General features: G+C 35.7%; 1 protein-coding gene across 3 annotated transcripts in view; it reads left to right on the top strand.

The window, feature by feature from the left end:
• The window catches only part of LOC150108872 (uncharacterized), a 222,416-nt gene that overhangs the window by 102,882 nt on the left and 100,026 nt on the right, over positions 1-19,508 (top strand). For all 3 annotated transcript variants that reach the window (XM_090403956.1, XM_090403964.1, XM_090403974.1), the window contains one exon: positions 11,514-11,745. In XM_090403956.1, the coding sequence (XP_090260082.1) occupies positions 11,514-11,745 (232 nt within the window). The remainder of the gene's footprint in view (positions 1-11,513; positions 11,746-19,508) is intronic.

The raw sequence follows: 19,508 nt of genomic DNA, 5'->3' as shown, positions 1-19,508 counted from the left end.
CAGGCTTATATCTCATCTAATCCCATGGCCATATTTGCATTGAGATTTTGCAGTATTATAAGTACTTAATATTGATCCCATTCACAAGAGGTCTAAAAACCTATAAGCACATCAGTAACCATGTGTAGGATGTCTGTGAAGATTGAGAAGTTTGACTTTTTTCTTGAAGTGTTGCAGGTTGTGGTGTGTGGTGATTTGTGTATTATTGAGAGTAAGAATGGGTGAGCTGAGATCCCTTTTTTTAGAAAAAAAAAAAAAAGGCAAGCTGTGTTTTGGTGGCATTGAATGTGACTAGCTTGTTCTTTCCCTATTGAAGCATGGTATGGAGAACAATGTTTAAGGCATTGGTTGACGATGATCTTGAAGCTTGCAACATCTGAGCACTGTGTAGTTTGTAAATGAGTATGTGTAGTTTGTAAATGAGTAGGAGGAGTGGAGAGTACTACTATTATCAGAACTGTGAATAGGATTAGTGGTAATTGAGAAGTAGATCATTTATGTACAAGAGGAAAGAGCTCTGAGGCACTTGTGCATCGATGGCAAAGCTCGAAGAGAGGAAGCCATCCACAGTGAATACACACAGTGAATAATGAGAGAAAGCTGGTACCAAGTTGTACATTGGGTATCCAGCTTGATGACTCTTATTTGAGAGAGGATTGAAGTGATAGTGATTGGTCAGTAGTTTAATGATGGACTTCTATCCATTTTTAATAGACTGGATGTATGATTGGTTCCGTGCATTGGAATAAGAATTGTAGAGGTGATACAGGACAGGTGTAAGCTGTGGAATACAGTGTTTAAATACAATTGTAGAGATTCCATCAGGATCAGAAGATTTTTTAGTGTTAGTTATTAAGTATTCTTCAGATGTCTTTTTCAGAGCTCTTTGAAGTTGTTTCATTCACTTGAGCAACAAATATTATTTCATCATAACTGAATGATTATGCTGCTGTAATTATGATCCTTTCTTTCATGCTTACATGCTGATCAGAATACATTATGGAAAATTATGGAGACAATTACCGTATTAGAGCATAACTTCAGTTTAATATAAACCAAAATGAACATTCGAAGTTTCGACCTTCATATCAAGGTCATCATCTGGAGCATACACATATATATACATGTGTACTGGAATTATGATGGTCATCATCAATATCCTGATATGTACCTTATGTAAGTGTACAGGATACGATAACAGTAATAGATGATTAAGTTTACATTATTACTAATCTCAACAGGTTTTCTCTAAATTAGTGTATTATTCTTCAGCACTCCAGTACTACAATATCTTATTTCTGTATTTCAGGGTACTTCTGACTGAATCAGTACACATGGATTTGACAACTTGTGGGTTATTTTCTTACTACTATGGCAAAAAAAATATTCGTTCACTAACCTTTCTTCTCCTTTTTTTAAATGATATTTAAATGACGCTTCTGACATAGTAAAGATTATTAGACATGTATTCATAACAATAAAGATTAATAATTTTTATTATCAAATATCTCAGCCAGAAATTAAGTGGCCATCATCAGTGTATCAGCATAATCAATAAGGTAGAGCAAATAATGTTAATGTGAGATATAAATTTCACATTGGAGATAAAGGAGAAACTGCTGCTTGGCAGAAAAGTCATGCTTTCAGAGTGTGAATATATCATTCTCATACTTCCACCAGACTATAGGTTTAAGTGTTTTTGGATTATCTACTCATATCTCGCCACATAACTTAACTCACCACATAGACTGACAACAGTATCTGCGTTCAGTAAATTTTGGTTGTGGATTATGGGCATTTAGCAAATTCCAGGAGATCCAATTTACAAGCAAGCATATACAATATACCCAGCTTTACGAACTGTTCATACAATGTTTTTCATTCAGTTATGACTGATGCCCATTTACATGATGTGCATTTGCTCATACGACTGTTTTAGTGACATGATCCCGTGAATCACAATGCAGTTTTTGTGAATGTTTATGATGTCATGGATTGCTACGACCCTTTGTGATTTGATGTTTTGCTGTGATTAATAAACTGTTTTAAACTATTTTATTGTTTTTAATAATGGCAGATAAAATTCAAAGTAAGAGTTGTTGCTTGCTTCTGCTGAAAATCAATCTGTCTTTCTACTGTCCTTGTTTGTTGTCCATATTTCTCCTCCATAGAGAAAAAAGTAGACCAAATATTTAATTCATCTTCTTGATTTTTTTTGCTTTATGTCTCTTGATGTTAGGATATTTTTCATCCTGTTAAAGCTTAAGTTTGTGAATTCTATTCTTTGCATGATTTTTACTCTGCATGCTCTATCCTTTGTAAATGTCCTAAATAAGTAACATTTGACTTGTTCTGTAATTTGATTTTAAACTAGTAGTATATTTTTCTCTGCATATTCTCATCATTTTAGTTAATGTCCAGCCATATTTTTACTCTCTGCATGTAAAAATCTGTAAATTTTTGTAAAAAAAATTACAAATTTATGACCCTGTAAAATTTACAATTTTATAACTTGTAAAAATTGAACAAATAAAATAAAAAATAGAACAAATTGCTCTTAATTTTTACAAGTCTTCCTCTCTCTCTCTCTCTCTCTCAGCAATCAGTACATTATCATCTGCGTAATGAAGCTTATATTTCTCATGTTTCCTCTTTCTGGTTCTTGCTGTAGAGATTGAACAGAAGAGGAGAAAGCACACAACCCTACTTAATACATTTTTTTTTTTTTTTTTTTTTTTTGTGTATTTGGAAAGTGTCTGACCATTCCTTGTGGATTTTTATGTTTGTAGTTTGGTTTCCATTAGTCATATCATTTCTATCTATTGTATCTATCTAATGTTTGCTAATTTCTTATGGCAAAAACTATTAAATGCTTTATTATAATATATAAAACAAATATAAACATCTTTCTGCATTTCCAAGTTTTTAGTAACATTCTGATATTGAAGATTCCTTTCTTGTTCATTGCTCTCTTTTTCATAAATCCACTTTGGGCATCCTTTATTTCATGACTATTAGACTTGTTGGTTTGTAATTTTTTTACATTCAGTTGTCCCAGCCTTTTGTGGATTGTTTATAAAGGTAAAATTCCTGAGTTCATTAGAAACATATTCATTTTCATAAATATAGTTAAACAACTTCCTTACTCTTCTATTCCATTTTCTTCTATTGCTTTTTGCATTTCTGTATGAATGCTATCTTGACCTGGTATATTTCTTATCTTCAGTTGCTCTCTCTCTCACACACACAGCAAGCAGAATCTGGATACGATACATGCCATCTGTTGAAAGAACAAGGATAAGAATGTGATTTGTTGCATCATGACAGTTAATCCACTGATGGCAATACAATTGCTGTTAAGGGATTAATGACAGAGAAGGGTAATTACATGATAAAAGGCAGAATGCTGATGAGGTTTTGATCCATGGAAATCCTAAGGTGCTCTGAGTATTTTATCCACGTTGGCCAGTTGGAAGAATAAATATTTCTTCATTTATTGGAGGACTGTCTTGAGGATTGTTTAGCTCGTGTATTATCACTCTTCTCATCTCTGAAAAGATCGGACGTGTATTCAATCCACTATTTCTTAATTTCTTCAGTTTCAAGTAACATTTTGCCATCATTGTTGGCAATACAATTGCTTCTGTGATGCATTGATTTTCTTCAAGGGCTTCTATTTCCTTGCATTTTTTTGTCAGCCTGGTTGGCTGTGGTTAGTGTATCCGCTCTCCAGCCAAAAGACTGGGTTTGAATCCGACTGTGGGAATGGATGTTTGTGATCGTCTATGAAAGTACTAGTGGTGGTTGGCGGTAGATGGCATTGGTGTGGATGATGAAGGTAGTTGTGGTTGGTGGAGACAGAGTCGTAGAGCAGATACCCTCCCTCGATGAGTCCTTGGACTCCTTGGAGGTGTTACGTAATAATAAAAATAATATTTATTAGTAAGCCATATTTTTTTGGTTTCTCGGCATGCTTTCTTTATTATATTGTTTATAATATATCATATTTATATTATATGGCTTATTTTTTGCTTTTCTTATTTTGTTGATGAGATCTATGGCTTTCTTCTTAGGATGCAGTGTCCTCCTTGAAACTTTCCACTTTTTCCTGTTAACATTCACCATACACATGAAAACAGATTTATTTTTATTTATTTATTTAATATAAAATTTAATATAAAAATAGCAAAAAAAAAAAAATCAGCTAACGCCGTTTTATTCCCGTATATGGGAGTAGGCGAGGCCATTCAGCCCTATCTAACTCTTGGAGACTGAGTGGGCAGTTCAATCTCCACTGGTACCCAATCAGAGACAGATGGCCCAAGGCTATCACTAATTAAGCGGTACGTAGTGAAGAGAGAAGGCTCAAATGTGCCGCCATCTCATGGTTCCTAACCCTAACACAATATATTTAATGTCTGAAATAATGTGGGTTCTACGGTCGATTTTCTTGAGTTTACAGGACGAAAAACCCGAGTTTCCGGGAGGAAAAACCTGCTTGCCCGTGCCAGAGATCGACTAACTCGGGAACCGGTCGAAAAAAGGCTTAGAAAAATTTCCTCTAGTCGCCGACTAGACTCGAAACCAAGACTTCCTTCGTGCGGCCTAGCGCGGTGGTATGCAAACGCCACATCCACTGAGCTACACAGGCGACTACTACTACTACAACTACTACAACTACAACTACTACTACTACTAATAATAATAATAACTTCCTTCGTGCGGCCAAGCGCGGCGGTGTGCAAACGCCACATCCGCTGAGCTACATACACTGAGCTATATAAAAATATAAATGAATATTTTTAATTGAGTCATTCTTTAGGTAAATGAAATCCAGATGAGGTTCTTTATTTCTGCTAGCAGTTTTAGTGTCACTTTTAATTTTGAAACAAATGAAATATGTGATCTCAGTATACATTTTTGTTTGCATAGTACTATTTTGTCTCTTAATGGGTTCAAGGAGAAGTATGATAATTCGTGTGGATAGATTGGGTCTCGGGTGATGAGTCTTTGAATTCCATGAAGGTGCCCATATAATAATCCTGTCGAAAAATGTCTTTGGACATTTTTACATCGCTGAGTAGCTATTTCCCTTATCTTTCTTCACAAAACCATGTTTCTCATTATAAAGTATCATATTTTCCTATCCAGTTAGTCCTTGAATTCTGTCTTTCACCAATTTCTCCAATACCTTAATCACCACTCCTGAGATACCGATTGACTTATCATTTGCTACTTCTTTCTTGGAGCCTCCTTTATATAATGGAACTATTTTGCCCTCTTTCCACTCCATTGGCAACTTTCTAGTACTGAGGTTTAAATTAAACACCTTTATCAGAGGAGCTGATAATTCCCCTTCCACATTCTGATAATACATGGGCCAATATGCCAGTTAATCTAATGGCAGTGTTTGCACTGAGGTTCTGCAATATTCTAAGCATCTCCATTTCTTCAACCTTTATTCTCCCATCAGTCATTATCACATCTGGCATTGCAACATTACTATCTAGATAGTAAATTGATCACCTAGTAATTCAACTGTTTGATTTGCTTTAATTACCTCCCATCCTCACACTTTTTAAAGTCATCCTTACATAGTCATTCCTCCTTTTACTTGGCACATGGCAAATGAACTCTTTAGGATTTCTTTGGTCTCATCAGCTGACTTTCTCTCATTAGCTTTGGTCTTCCTCACCATAGACATCACACTTCTTGCCTGTGCCATGTACTTCTAATGGGCATGCTGGTCATCTTTTTCTTTATTCCCTCCACAACTTTTCCTTTGTGTGCATCTCCTGATTGATGAAGCTATTCATCCATATAACCCCTTCCTAATGTATCCTTTTGACTCTAGATAAAACATTCTGAAACTTCTTTCTTCATCCCATACTTCACTGACATCACTCTTCTCCAAATTCCTATGCCATGACACTGCTGAAAGCTGACTCCTCAGCTTGTCATAATCACCTGTTTTGTAATTCCACATACACTTTCTGTTGTAGAGTGGAGACAGCATAACTAGATTGATTAGTTACTGTTAAATTCTCTGATGCTATCATTAGATCTAGTACTCTCAAACCACGTGCTCCCTCCCTATGACCATTCCTCCCTCCAATCTATGTTTCCATAGTTGAGATTCTCTGTAATAATTACACGACTTGCACTCATCGTGCTAATTTCCAAGTGTATGTAATCTACATTCTCTCAGATTACATATTTTGTTCCTGTTGGTCTCTATCTCACATCAGATAGCTGCTTATGAACTGTCCCCCCTGATGTACTTTAATTCTTTTTGGCTTTTATTCCTCTGCTATCATTGGCAAGATCATTTCCTCATCTTGTTCCTTCTTGTCCTTTGAAGATATCATATACTTTGTATTCTATTATTGAGCTTCCAATTATGATTGTTGATACCCTCTTCTGGGTAGACCATTCTATTAAATATTGAGTAAAAATATACACAGATATTTTGATCGACCCCTCTTCCAAAATTAGTTTCTATAGTGAATTGAACGTATTCATCTCAGCTGATGTTATAACTCTTCCTAAAAGTGCACTATGTGGTTCATATCAAGTCTTAGAGCTTCTAGTGTATATATCAATCTCATTTCCCCAAACCATGTTTCTACATTCCTTGCAGTATTATATATTGCTTATCATATTGATACCCACCATGATAATTCTTAATTACTGTTAAACACAGTATTCTGGAATATCCAGAATGTCATATTATTTGTTATTTTTCTGTGCACTATGACTATTGATCTTAATCCATACTAGCTACAAGAAACATATATAAACAATTGGTTTGAGTAGTATACTGGTAAATGATGTTCTCCTGGTGGCCACTATACCAAAATATGTTGTCCATCTGACTTAAATAGTATGTATTGTAACCTGTCAGTCTGCATCCCAACTTTCTAGTGGTCTGCTTTCTGACCCTAAGAATTGTTTGGATTGATGTTTATGTACACAGCCCTTCTTCTGAAAAATTAAGGCTCTCTGGAGTTCAGTGTGCGATGTTGTGCCACAAACTTGAGTTGCAGTGTATGCCCAAAGTCCTGATTTCAGTCTTATTTTTAATTGGTCTCCTATCCTTTTCATTTGTTTTACTTGTGTGTTTTTGATTTTTGTTTTCATCCTCACTATCTCTTTGTGTCTGTAACAGCTGCATATTGATTCAGTAATTGCATTCAATTATTCAAACTGATTAATAATGGCAGCCTTTGGTAATTCGCTATCTATTTCCATATTTAATTTGCTCTTTACTAAAAATTGCACCTAAATAGTTGAAACGTTTTGTTTTATAGATTCTCCATTCAGAAGGCAATTGATGTTTTCTGCCTATTTTCAGTGTTGATTTTTATTGCTTTGTTTTGCTAGCCTATCTTCTATTCTGTTAAGTGACCATGCTGACCTGGTTGGCCGAGTGGTTAGCGTATCCACTCTCCAGCCAAAGGCTGTGGGTTCGAATCCCGCCTTGGGCTTGGATGTTGGTGATTGTCTGTATTAAAAAAAAAAAAAAAAAAAAAAAAAAACTAGTGGTGGACAGTAGTTGGTGATTTTTGGGTGATGGAGATAGAGTTGTAGAGTAGATGCCCTCTCTCGATGAGTCTTTGGACTCCCTGGAGGTGTCAAGTAATAATAATAATAAAAAATGCTAATGATAAGTTCTTTCCTAATATCCTCGTTTTTAATATGATACTGCCAATGACTGCCATCTCAAAAGTTTGGTTCTTGTTTTCAGATTCTTTCATTTTTTTCCTTCAATAATGTTTATGTATTTGAGTCTATAGTTCACCTCTGAAAGCAGCTCATCTTTGATTTCTTTTAAAACTTTCTTACCTCACTTCCATTAATCTTTCTCAGAATTCTCATATCAGAGGTCCCAGTCGTTGATCAAGTGTTTGATATTTAACCCAACTCTCAGATTCCATAAGTTAAAATTGGTTTGAACACCATCTTATATATAGCTAATTCAGTGTTTTGAGCAATTTCTTTCTTATTACATATAAATTTATTAACCTGACTTCCAGCCATATCAGCTTAACTAATTCTGTTGTCTATTCTATATATTTAATTTACTATCTCCATTAAAAATTGTACCTAAATAGCTGAAATGTTTTATTTGTTCTGTAGATTCAGGATACAGTTGATGTTTTCAATGTTTCTGTATAGTTTCATTGTCTTTGTATTTTTATTGCTGATTTTCATATCAAATTTATTATGAGAATTATTCAGAGAATCTTACAGAATTGTACTGGATTTATTCAGAAGTATAACATCATCTGCATAAAGTAAAGAGCTAAGATTAACATCACCAATTTTGCTATCAGATTTAATACCACTTTTCTTCATATCCTTGTCACAAACTGATTTTACATCAAATCATTGTTTCTGTACCTCCTTCAATTCTAACTGCTGATTTACAGCTTGCATAGAGACTATGAATTGCTTGATATAACATCCCATTTACACCATATAATTATAGTGATTTGAAGCACGTTCCTCTTGGCACCTTGTCATATACCTTTCCAGATCAACAAACTTAAATACAAATCCTTGTTGTATTTCCAAGATTTCTCAACTGTTTGTCGTAAAGTGAAAATCTGATCCTGCCAAGCTGTGTTTGGCCTGAATCCAGCTTGTTCTTCACCAAGTGTCCCTTCCACAATTTTTCTTAGCTGTTTCTCAAGTATACTTGAATAAATCTTATCAGTAGCATTCAATAGGGAAATACCTCCTGGAATTCTCACATTCAGTTTTATTTCCATTTTTATAGATGGGTACTATGAGAGCTCTGCTGCAATCATCTGGAAACCCTCTGACAAGGCTTCTGTATTATGTATGCAATGTAGCCACTGTAAAACTTTTATACCACCATATTTGAGTATTTCTGGCTGAATTTCATCTACTCCAGCTGCCTTTCTGCATTTCAGATTTTTTTTATTGTTTTTTGGATATGTATTCCTGACTGCATTTCTATTAAGAGTTTTCTACCACCATGCTGACACTGCTTGTTTCATTTAGAATTCTTTCATAGTAATTACTTCAGACATTGTGAATGTCTTTATCTTCAGTTTTCAAGTCACCTTTATCATCTCTGATTCCCTTTACAGTAATTTTTCCTCCATTTAAAATTTTTTTTAATACCCTCCAGAATATTTTGCCACCTTCCGGATGTTTATTTTCTGTGCTCTTACTGAAGTCTTCCCATGACTTTTGTTGGGCTAGTTTTACACAGTGATTTGCTTTCTTACATTTTTCTCTGTATTCTTTAAGAGCACAAGCTGACTTATTTTCGAGGAACTTTCAATATGCTTTCTTCTTTTTCTTCACTGCCTCTAACTTTCTGAGTCCACCATGGGATTCTAATTTTTCTATCCTTACAGACAATCTCACCTCATGTCTGTCTGGCTGAATCAATGTTTTCTTTGTGGTTCAAAGGTTTGGTTCTTGTTTTCTTTTCAAATTCTTTCATTTTTTCTTCAATAATGTTTGTGGATTTGAGTCTACAGTTCACCTCTGAAAGTTGCTGAACTTTGATTTGTTTTAAAACTTACTTACACACTCTTCTTTTTAGTTGTTGTTGATTTACACTCATGCATAGACCAACATCTCACTGTGCAGGCATTTAAAACTGAAAACCATTTGGAATAGATTGGTTAATCCTTATTCCAGGAGTGTCTTATGTCTGCAGATGTGTATATGTTCATGAGCGCCGGTTTGCCTGTTCTGAGGGATGAAAAACCTGAGTTTCTGGTTCCTCCATAGTCCAGATAAAGATCTTCCTCACATCATGGATGGGAATCGAACCCAGATCTTTCCGACCAAAGGGCTTTGTCTCAACCGACTGAGCTATGGATGCTCTTTCTTTTTGGTATGCAATTCAATTTTATCCTACTCAAAACCAGCTGGGAAAACATTGCTGTCAACTATAACATAGTCAATGAGACTTTTATTTCTTGCATCTTCTCTCCATGTGAATTTGTACACGTTTTTATGTTGGAATATGGTGTTAGTAATAACTAGTCCATTTCTTGAACAGAAATCCACAAAGTATTTACCATTATTATTAGCTTTGCTCTTTTCTCCAAATTTTCCCAAAACATTTCTATGTTTGGCAATAATTTCCAACTCTGCTGTTTAGATCTTCAACAAGAACAAACTTTTCCTTTTTTTTTTTTCATTGTGCCTGCTGTCTTCTCTAATGCCTCAAAAAAATTCTTTCATTTCTTCTTTGTGGGACTATAAGTATAAATAAGTCTCATTGTGCAATTTCCCATTATGATATTTGTCCGCATCGCTCTTCTTGATACTGCCTGGCATCCAAGATTATTCTCATATTTAGTGTTGAATGCTATAGCTACTTCCTCTTTTCCCTGATTGTTATTTCCTGAATGTAAGTGGAGACTTGTGTAGTATCTAGATACTGCTATCTCTCTCCCCCCTCCCTCCATCCTCCAATAAATGTTATTTTAGGAGCTTGTTTTTCTAATTGAGGCCATTTGTTCTGAGTTCTGTGGTTGTGATGTTTCTTTTCTTCATAAACATTGGTGTTTATGAAATCAGATTAATTCAAAAGATATGGTGTGTGTACATACTGTATCTTTATTTATATATATATATATATATATATATATTCAAAATTCATTTTTACTCGGTTGGAATATTATAAAAAAAAAGGTTTAATGACTATTACCGAGAGAAAAGATGACAAGATATATTTAACAAGATACTGCTAGTTTACTAGTTTCGTTGCATGAACATCCTCAGGTATCATAATCAAAGAAGTATATAAAAAATTACAGAGACTTAAAATTGTACTAACAGAACAAGTATAAAAAACAGTAGCGTGTTTGAAAAAATGCAAGTATGAGTTCCAAACAAACGAATACTCCGCGCTGTTGCGAGTGCGCCAGTACTGAACAGAAGCGATGTGTGCATCAGAGAGATTGTAACTCAGGCTGTTGTTGATATGCGAGGAATCTAGAGAAATTTCCCTAGATTCAACAATCTTTCTTTCGAGTTCATCGTAAATATACTTCTTTGATTATGATACCTGAGGATGTTCATGTAACGAAACTAGTAAACTAGTAGTATCTTGTTAAATATATCTTGTCATCTTTTCTCTCGGTAATAGTCATTAAACCTTTTTATATTTATATATATATATATATATATATATATATATAGTAGAGTATGCACAAAATGTTAAATGGCTGTTGTTAGCCACAGGTATTTTGCAGCTGACATCATGAGAAAGAATATTCTCACCATAAAAGTCCAATTCTAGTCATGTTTACATTTCTTTCATCTCCATCCAGTTCTTTAAAAGAAACCATATTTAAATTTTAGATCTGTATTTTCTTTAATTACAACTGATTATTAATTGTGATTATAAATATGAAATAGAGAAGTTTACTTTCAAACACATTTGAATTTTTGTGATGTATTTTTTAATTTTTGGAAAACTTGTTTTGAATGTTGCATTAAATTGTTTATCGTTATAGGGATCTACTGACAGTGGAAAAGGTGGAAGTGATATCCAGATTGGGAATGATATTCCACAGTCATCCAGCACAGAAGTAAAAATCTATGAATTTGAGCTTCCTCACAGTTTGTGTGGTCGATTGATTGGTCGACAAGGAAAGCAGGTCAAGCATATAAAGGACTGCTCTAATGCGAATATTTTTATCAAGAGGCACCCTTTCAATCCTCGTTTAAAACTCTGTGCAGTGGAAGGTAAATGATATGAGTATTTTATCAAAAAAAAAAAAAAAAAAAATCGGCTAACGCTTATTTGTTCCCATATAGGAAATAGGCGAGGCTGTTTAGCCCTATAAGTATTTTATGGATATTTGAATTGTTTGTATTTCTTAAATTGTTTCTGAGATGTCTTGTCTTATGATTTAAGAATTTACTCTTGATAGGTGCTAGTCTCTTACTTTATATTATAGATGCTGAAGAAAAGAAAAATCCACTAAGACAGGATAAAATGAACAGCCTCATAAATGAAAATTAAATATTTTTTTATAAAAAGAGATTTTCCCTGTTAGAAGACTAAGTGCTACTACTAGAAGCTTTGTTTAGAAATACAATATCCTGTCTGTGCTTTCCTTACTGTATGTGTAGTCCCTCCATGTGAGACACCTGTTTGTTGTGGAGGGAACCTCCTAGTAATGGTACAGGTTCTTTTCATTCTTCCTCTTTTTCTTTGCTTTTCTTCCTGGATTCATCTGTTGAGTCTTTTTTAATATTAGATCTTCCATTCTACCAACTCTGCAATCCAAACTTCACTGCCATATTTGTATGCAGTGTACGAACTTTGGACATCTGGAAAGGTGTATCCTGGTAGTCCTGCAATACTTTGGCTTCTGATTTGGCAAGAGTCCTGGGTTGCGTGGCCAGAATTAATTGACTAGTGGGCCTGCCTACAAAGGTCAGTGGTGTTCCTGTATGTCTCTTTCTCCATAGTCTGGGAAAGAGTCCAAAGCTTACTGTAGTACTCATATAGCATCCGGGGTAGTCCTAGTATTCTACTTCCCAAAGGCATTGCTTGCCAAAGTGGGTGTCCATTTGTAGCTCTGTGTTGGGTGGGGGGAGCTCTAGTGCCGAACTAAACTTCTCCTGAGAATGAACACTTCTTCATCCTATTGTTTATCAGGGCCCAAGTCCCAACCAGGTTCAGAAACCACATCATCACCAATAAAAAAGCAAAGTAAGAAACAAACAACAAAAAAAAAAAATTAGAAGCTGTAGTAAATACATTACTGTTTTTTTATCTTACATTCAACAGGTGAACGTAAAATTGGAAAAATATACCCTTCTTCATCCAGAAGGGTTTGGAAGGATTAGTCTTAGCGTTCAGAAAAATTACTCTGACATCTATCAAGGGGAATACTAATCAGTTATCCCCACAAAAGTTTAAATGTCATAGAACCATACTGGACGGTTGAAATAGCCTGCTTTGACAGATGGTGGTGGTTTTGGTTTGTTGAAGGTAAGGATAATGTTTCTGGTTGGAACCAGATGCCCATCTCTACATATCAGGAATTTTCTTATGACTGTCAATCCTAAACCACTTACAGTGCTTTAAATGTCGGAAATGACATCTTTGCATAAATGCTGTCCAACTGCTGTTGGACTAGATAATATTTATTATGAGATGGTAAAACATCTTTCAACATTGTCCATGGATCAGCTGTTGCACCTTTACAAAAGAATCTTTTGTGAAAGCATATATTTCCGAATACCTGGCAAAAAGTAATTATCATTATTGCCTTTCATAAGCCAGAGAAGGATCCAAAGTTCCCAAACAACTACCATCCAATTGCTCTGATCAGATGCTTGTGCAAGGTTTTGGAAAAAAAATGGTTAACTAAAAATGGTTAGAAGGGGTATAAGGAAACTTCATGCCCCTGCTAACCACACCATTATTCAACTTCCAGAGACGATCACTTCTTGTGGCCCCTCACATTTCCCCTGCATTAATCCAACAAAGTCCATTAAGTTACCCAATGTTTCTATCATATCTTTGTTCTTTCTCCTATCAACCATCTTTTGCACCCCACACACTCTCAAACTGTCATTATAGGGAACGTTCCACAGACTACTTACTATCTTTGTCGCTCGTCTTTGAATCTTCTTCACTGCTTTCTCATTGTCAGGTCTGGTCTCCTAAGTTTCTTGGCAATGAGAAAGCAGTGAAGAAGTAATCTAGATGTGGATGTATCAAGCCCTTATAAAGAGGAATAACAATTTCCTTACCTTTTCTTGTTAGTGTGTTCTTCAACAGCTAAGTAATCTTATGAGCTACCTTAGCAACTTGTCTTCTAAACTTTAACTCTCTATCTACCACCATCCCTAAATCTCTAGCTTCACCAATGTCCTGGAGTACAATTCCATCAATGTGGTATACAGTGTGTAATCTATTTATTTTCAAAATGCATAACTTTACCTTTTTCCATATTAAACTGACATTATTTTTTGCCCAATCACCCTTGCAAACTGTCCACATCACCTTGATTAACTATTACTCTACCTAATTTTGTATCATCAGCAAGCAACTGAATATTTCCTTTCAGGTTATTTCCTATAGTATTTATGTAAAAGTTAAACAGTAATGGTCCCTGCATTGAGCCTTGCAACACACCACTAGTCACCTGCTTTCGCCTGTATTCTGCTCCTGTATTCTGCTTCATCTCTTACTCACATAACCAGCATCATATCCATCCCCATTTGTTCTGATTTGCATAACAAAATTCCGTGTGGTATTCTGTCAAATGCCTTTGCAAATTCTAGCAGAGAATCATTGTTTAGCTTTCCTTTATCCAACTTAGATGTTAACCTTTTATAATAGAATAAAAAGTTGGTAAATTACTAAAGCATGACTGACCACCCTTCACAAAGCCACGTTACCCCTCATACAGTATCATATTCTTATCCATTTTTGCCTGAAATCTCTTTTTGAACAAGTTTTCCAGTATTTTTACCACCAATCTTGAGATTCTGATTGGTGTGTAATTTGCTACTGCAGTCTTAGAAACCTCCCTTATGCAAGGGAATTATTTTACTCTCTTGGAACTTTGTCAGAACTAAGACTTAAAGAGCTTAGTCAGAGACATTGTCGGTTCCTTGCATATTCTTGCAAGACCTGAAGTGATATCCCATCTAATCCCACAGCTGTATTTACGTTGAGATACTGCAGTATCCTAAGAACCTCCAGTTCATCCACCTCTTTTTCCACATCAGTCTCTGTCACATTCTTCCTCTTACTTGCCACATAACAAAAGAGCTTTTTGGGGTTTCCTTTCACTTGCTTGGCTAAATTTTTCTTGTAATCTGATTTTGCCTTCCTTACCGTGTTGGTCATCTTTCTTGTGTGATCCTTGTACTTGTAGCTGGTTACCTTTCTCTGTGTATACTCTCCACAGCATTTTCTTCTTCTGCATCTTATGCTTAATAATATTACTCATCCAACTTCTTCCTTATCTTAGATATATGATTTAATATTTCTTACTCTAGATGTCCCTTAATTGTCTCCCATGCACTACTAACATCCTTCCCTTGCAGTTTTATGCCACGGCATAGATTCAAACTTACTACTAAGCTTGTCATAATCACCTATTTTGTAGTTACACATTTACCACTTCTCGACAGAATATTCTTCATGTTTTTGAATCTCCCAAGTCAAGGCCACATGGTCACTTTTGCCTATCACAGGCAAAAGTGAACATCTGCTGTTAGCCAGATCTCACTGATACCTCTAACTTTTGGTGAGGTTACTAACCAATGCCCAAAACTTCTATCTCTTGTTCCCGATACTTCTGACATTATTATATAGAAACTGCAGCATCCCTTTAGGACCCTAACTCACCCTTACTTTCTGATTTGACTATCTTATTCAATATTTTTGCTTGAGAGACTAGATTCCTCACTCACCCGCCTTGTGGGTGCCTTCATATAAATTTACCTGCTTCCATCCTAATTACTGAAGTTTCCCTGATTTTGCACTTCAGCATGCTCAGTTAACAGAGTTCTCTTTAGGCACCTAACACCAAAACAGTTTACATGCAGTCCATCAGCATTATACAAGACCTACATGATTCTCTCTGCACATCTATGTATTGATTCACTGGCTATCAACTTCCTCCTCTTCAATTTGCCTCTGTTATAGCTTGGCAGGAGACTTGGATTCATTACCTTCTCACTATTCATTTTTGCTTTGTCTAACAACTTCTTTACATCCTCCCTCATAAAATCCTCCTCACCTCTGAGAGTATCCACCAATATAATTAATTCTTTCATCTTACCTTTTTTTTTTTTCCCCTCATCTGGATGGCATGACTAATATTAATTTTTATGCCATGGAAACATGATTTTGTTATACTTTCATTGAGTACTCCCCTGATCATTGAGTCTCTGTACATAACTTTTTCATTAGCTTATTTTTTTCGTTTGTTCGCATGGTCTCAATTCTTACTTCAGACCACCTGCTTCTTTCTCTTTTCAGCCTTCTCTTGCTGCTTTTGCAACTTTTCAATTTCGTGCTTTGTGCTGTGAAGGATAACATTTAAGTGTGCTATTCCTTCATGTCCATTTTGTTTTCCTTTATTTCTGTCTCTGCATATTCAACATTAATTCTGACATTTTCTATCCTACAATTGATACTGTCCTCTCTACTACATTTGCTTCATTCTCATCACCTAAATGGCTCTCACACAGCTGTTTTAGTGGGTTCATGATGCACTATTCCTAAAGCAGCTGTACTGGTCAGCCAAATTGTGAATTGTTTTTTCAGGACACTGGAAAGCCTCCTTTGCTATGAACAACCTTGGACATTCTTCACAAAGTTGGTTAAGAAATTCTGTCTAATCTTTTATACAGAGGAACCTCGGTTGTAGACCGCCTCTGTTCTCAAACAATTCGGTTCCCGAACATATTTTCCGAACAAAAAACACCCAGTTTCCGAACAGAATTTCGGTTCCCAAACAGGCAAACGGGCAACCACATGCTGAGCTGTAAGGCAGGAAAGCATCAATTACGCAGCAGCCTTCGTTCAGTGCAGGCACCTGCTCGAATTTGCAGCGAGTTTTCTTGATTTTCTTTGTGTTTTGTTGTTGTTTTTTTTCATAAATTATTAATAATTAAGCCACCATGGGGCTGCAGAAGAATGGTGATAGCAGCAAAGCGAAAAGAAAAGTTGTTAGAACCACGATAAAGATGAAAAAAGAAATCATATCCAAACTTGAAAATGTTCGTGTCTCGGATCTTGCTATGCAGTTCGGTATGGCGAAATCAACCATCTGTACAATACTCAAAAATAAAGAGGCGATCAATTTTCGTCTATATTTTATCTATTTATTGTGTTTATTCTTTTTATGTAAGATTTTATGCATTTTCATTATGTTTGTATACGATCTTATGCATGAAGTACTGTTGTAAAGGTTTAAATAAACGATCATCTTGGGTTCGGGAACGGATTAATCCATTTTACATTAATTCTTATGGGAAAATGGTTTCAGTTTTCGAACAATTCGGTTTCCGAACAGCCTTCGAGAATGAATTAAGTTTGATAACCAAGGTTCCACTGTATTATTATAGGCAGATGAATATCTGCTTGTCAAATGATTATAATATTTTATATGTCTAACTCACAAATGCACAAAAAAATAGTTTTATGTAACCCCCAACATACACTTCTTGAAAAGAAGTCAATGGACACTCTTATGAACATGGTGCATCATGCCATGTAACGAGTTGTGTTTGTAGCCAGTATAAATTGGAGGAATATGATGCTCCCAAGTCAGTGCAATGTGTCTGGGGGGGGTGAAATGGCTGCAAGAAAGGAACTAATAGAGTTTGAAAGAGGCATTGTGATAGGATACTCAGTAATACCATACTGAGAAGGAAGCATTTGGGAATCAACTGCAAGGGCTACCTGCAGTGGACGACCCACCACACTCACCACACATGACTGTAAGGTGCTACGAAGGATAATATGTAAAAACCACCATTTGTTGGCTGACATGAATGTGGAGTTTCGGGCTTTGACTGGAACGTAAATCTGCACAAAAACGTCAGGAACCTTGGAAAGCTGTTATAGTGTGATGAATCATGCTACACTGTCTACCAAGCAGATGGATAGGCGTGGCGGATGCTCAGTGAATATATCTCACCAGAGTGCATAACCCCAACTATGAAATTTGGAGGTGACAGTGTGTGATGGTATGGTCCTGTTTTTCCTAGTCTGGCTTTGGATCTCTGTATGTGATGCCACAGAGATTGAACTCCAAGAGAAATCTGAACATTCTGGAGAATGCAATGCTTCCTGCTTTGTGGCATTTCACAGAACTGACCATTGTCTCTTTCAGCAGGACAACCCACTGTGTTACAAGGCTGCTGCTGTAACTGCATGGTTTATGGACATGAATGTCACCACACTTGACTGGCCTCCACAGTCCTGATTTTAACCCTATTGAACATTGTGGAATGAATTGGAGCATCAGGTGAGGTCAAGGGACGTCCCCCCCCCCCCCAACAGTCCAAAACTTCATTATATGCCTACAGGAAGAATGGTCCAAAAATCCCATTGATCGCTATTGTATACTTGTCTGGTATCATGCCCCATAGGATTGGTGCAGTAATCACAAAAGAGGTACTACATTTTAAATTGGGCAGCATGGCTATTTGTTCCTATTGTATTCATCCTGTATTACATGGACATCAGAAAGAGAAGTGAAGATTGATTACTTACTTATTGTCTTCTTCCGTTGGGGACAGGTTGAGTCTTCCATGTTTCCACGACAACCTCCAAGAGTCTCGGTTTCTTGCGTGGCTGGTGAGCTGTCTGTATGCTTGTAATCCAGAGTTACCTTTGTTGTTATCCATTTAGTTCTTGGTCTTCCTTTTTTTCCCTTTTTTCTTTTATTCTTGCATACAGAGCAAGGTTGGATAGTCTTTTTGATGGCATTTCTCTCGACATGGCCATACCACTGAAGTTGTCTTATTTTTATCTTTTTGATTAATGTTTCTGTAAATTTTTTTTGATCTTGTCTCACAGTTTCATTTGTTTTCTTTTCTGTCCATTTTGTTTTATTTCTTTTTCTGAGACATTTCATCTCGAAAGCCTCCAGTTTTCATATCTCTGTCTTCTTGGGTGTCCAAGTTTCTGAAGCATATAGCACAGTGGGTATTATAATTGCATTATATAATTTTATTTTTAGAGGTTTGGAGATTTTATATTTTTCCAGATTTTACTTAGCTTATTAAATGATGACCATGCAGTCAATATTCTATGTTTAATAGTGGTCATGGTATCTTGGTGTTCTGTTATTACTGTTCCTAAATAGTTGAATTGTTTTACCTGTCCAATTGTTGATCATTCAAGGAGAAGTTTAGTTTTGCTTCGTTTTTTCCAATTATCAAGATTTTTGTTTTGTCTGTATTTATGGTCATGCTGTATTCTTTAGCCGTATTGTTTAGTTTGGTTATTAGGTTCACTGTTTTTTCTTTTTTGTCTGCTATCATTACATTGTCATCTGTGTATTTTATGTTATTCAGGTTATAACCTTATAATCCTTTTTTCTCCTTCCAAGGCTTGGTTAACCATATCCTCTAGGTAGATGTTAAAAAGATATGGGGAGATGGGACATCCCTGGGCTACTCCTTTAGTCTGTAGTTTTTACAGTTTTTCTTATCACCTTTCTTGTAAATTGGTATGATAATTCCTGTTCTCCAATCATCTGGTATTTCTCCTGTTTTAATAATTTTGTTGAAAAGTGTGGTAAGGAATTTTAAAGTTGTTTGCTTTCCATCTTTCCAGAGTTCTGATGGGATGTGGTCTATCCCTGGTGCTTTGTCAGATTTCATTTGCTTTAGAGCATTCTCCACTTTCGATGGAAGGATCATTAAGGTGTCATGTCTTGAGTTAGTGTGGGGCTTTGTTATTAGATAGTTATTGCTTTCATTCTTAAAGGTTTCTTGGTTCCATCCATATTGCCTTT

Source organism: Typopeltis vanoorti, chromosome 2 (assembly GCF_054136105.1).
Source record: "Typopeltis vanoorti isolate ZY-2024b chromosome 2, IOZ_Tvanoo_1.0, whole genome shotgun sequence".
Taxonomy (NCBI): domain Eukaryota; kingdom Metazoa; phylum Arthropoda; class Arachnida; order Uropygi; family Thelyphonidae; genus Typopeltis; species Typopeltis vanoorti.
The sequence above is the reverse complement of the archived record's forward strand: the minus strand, read 5'-3'. Positions and strand labels throughout refer to the sequence as shown.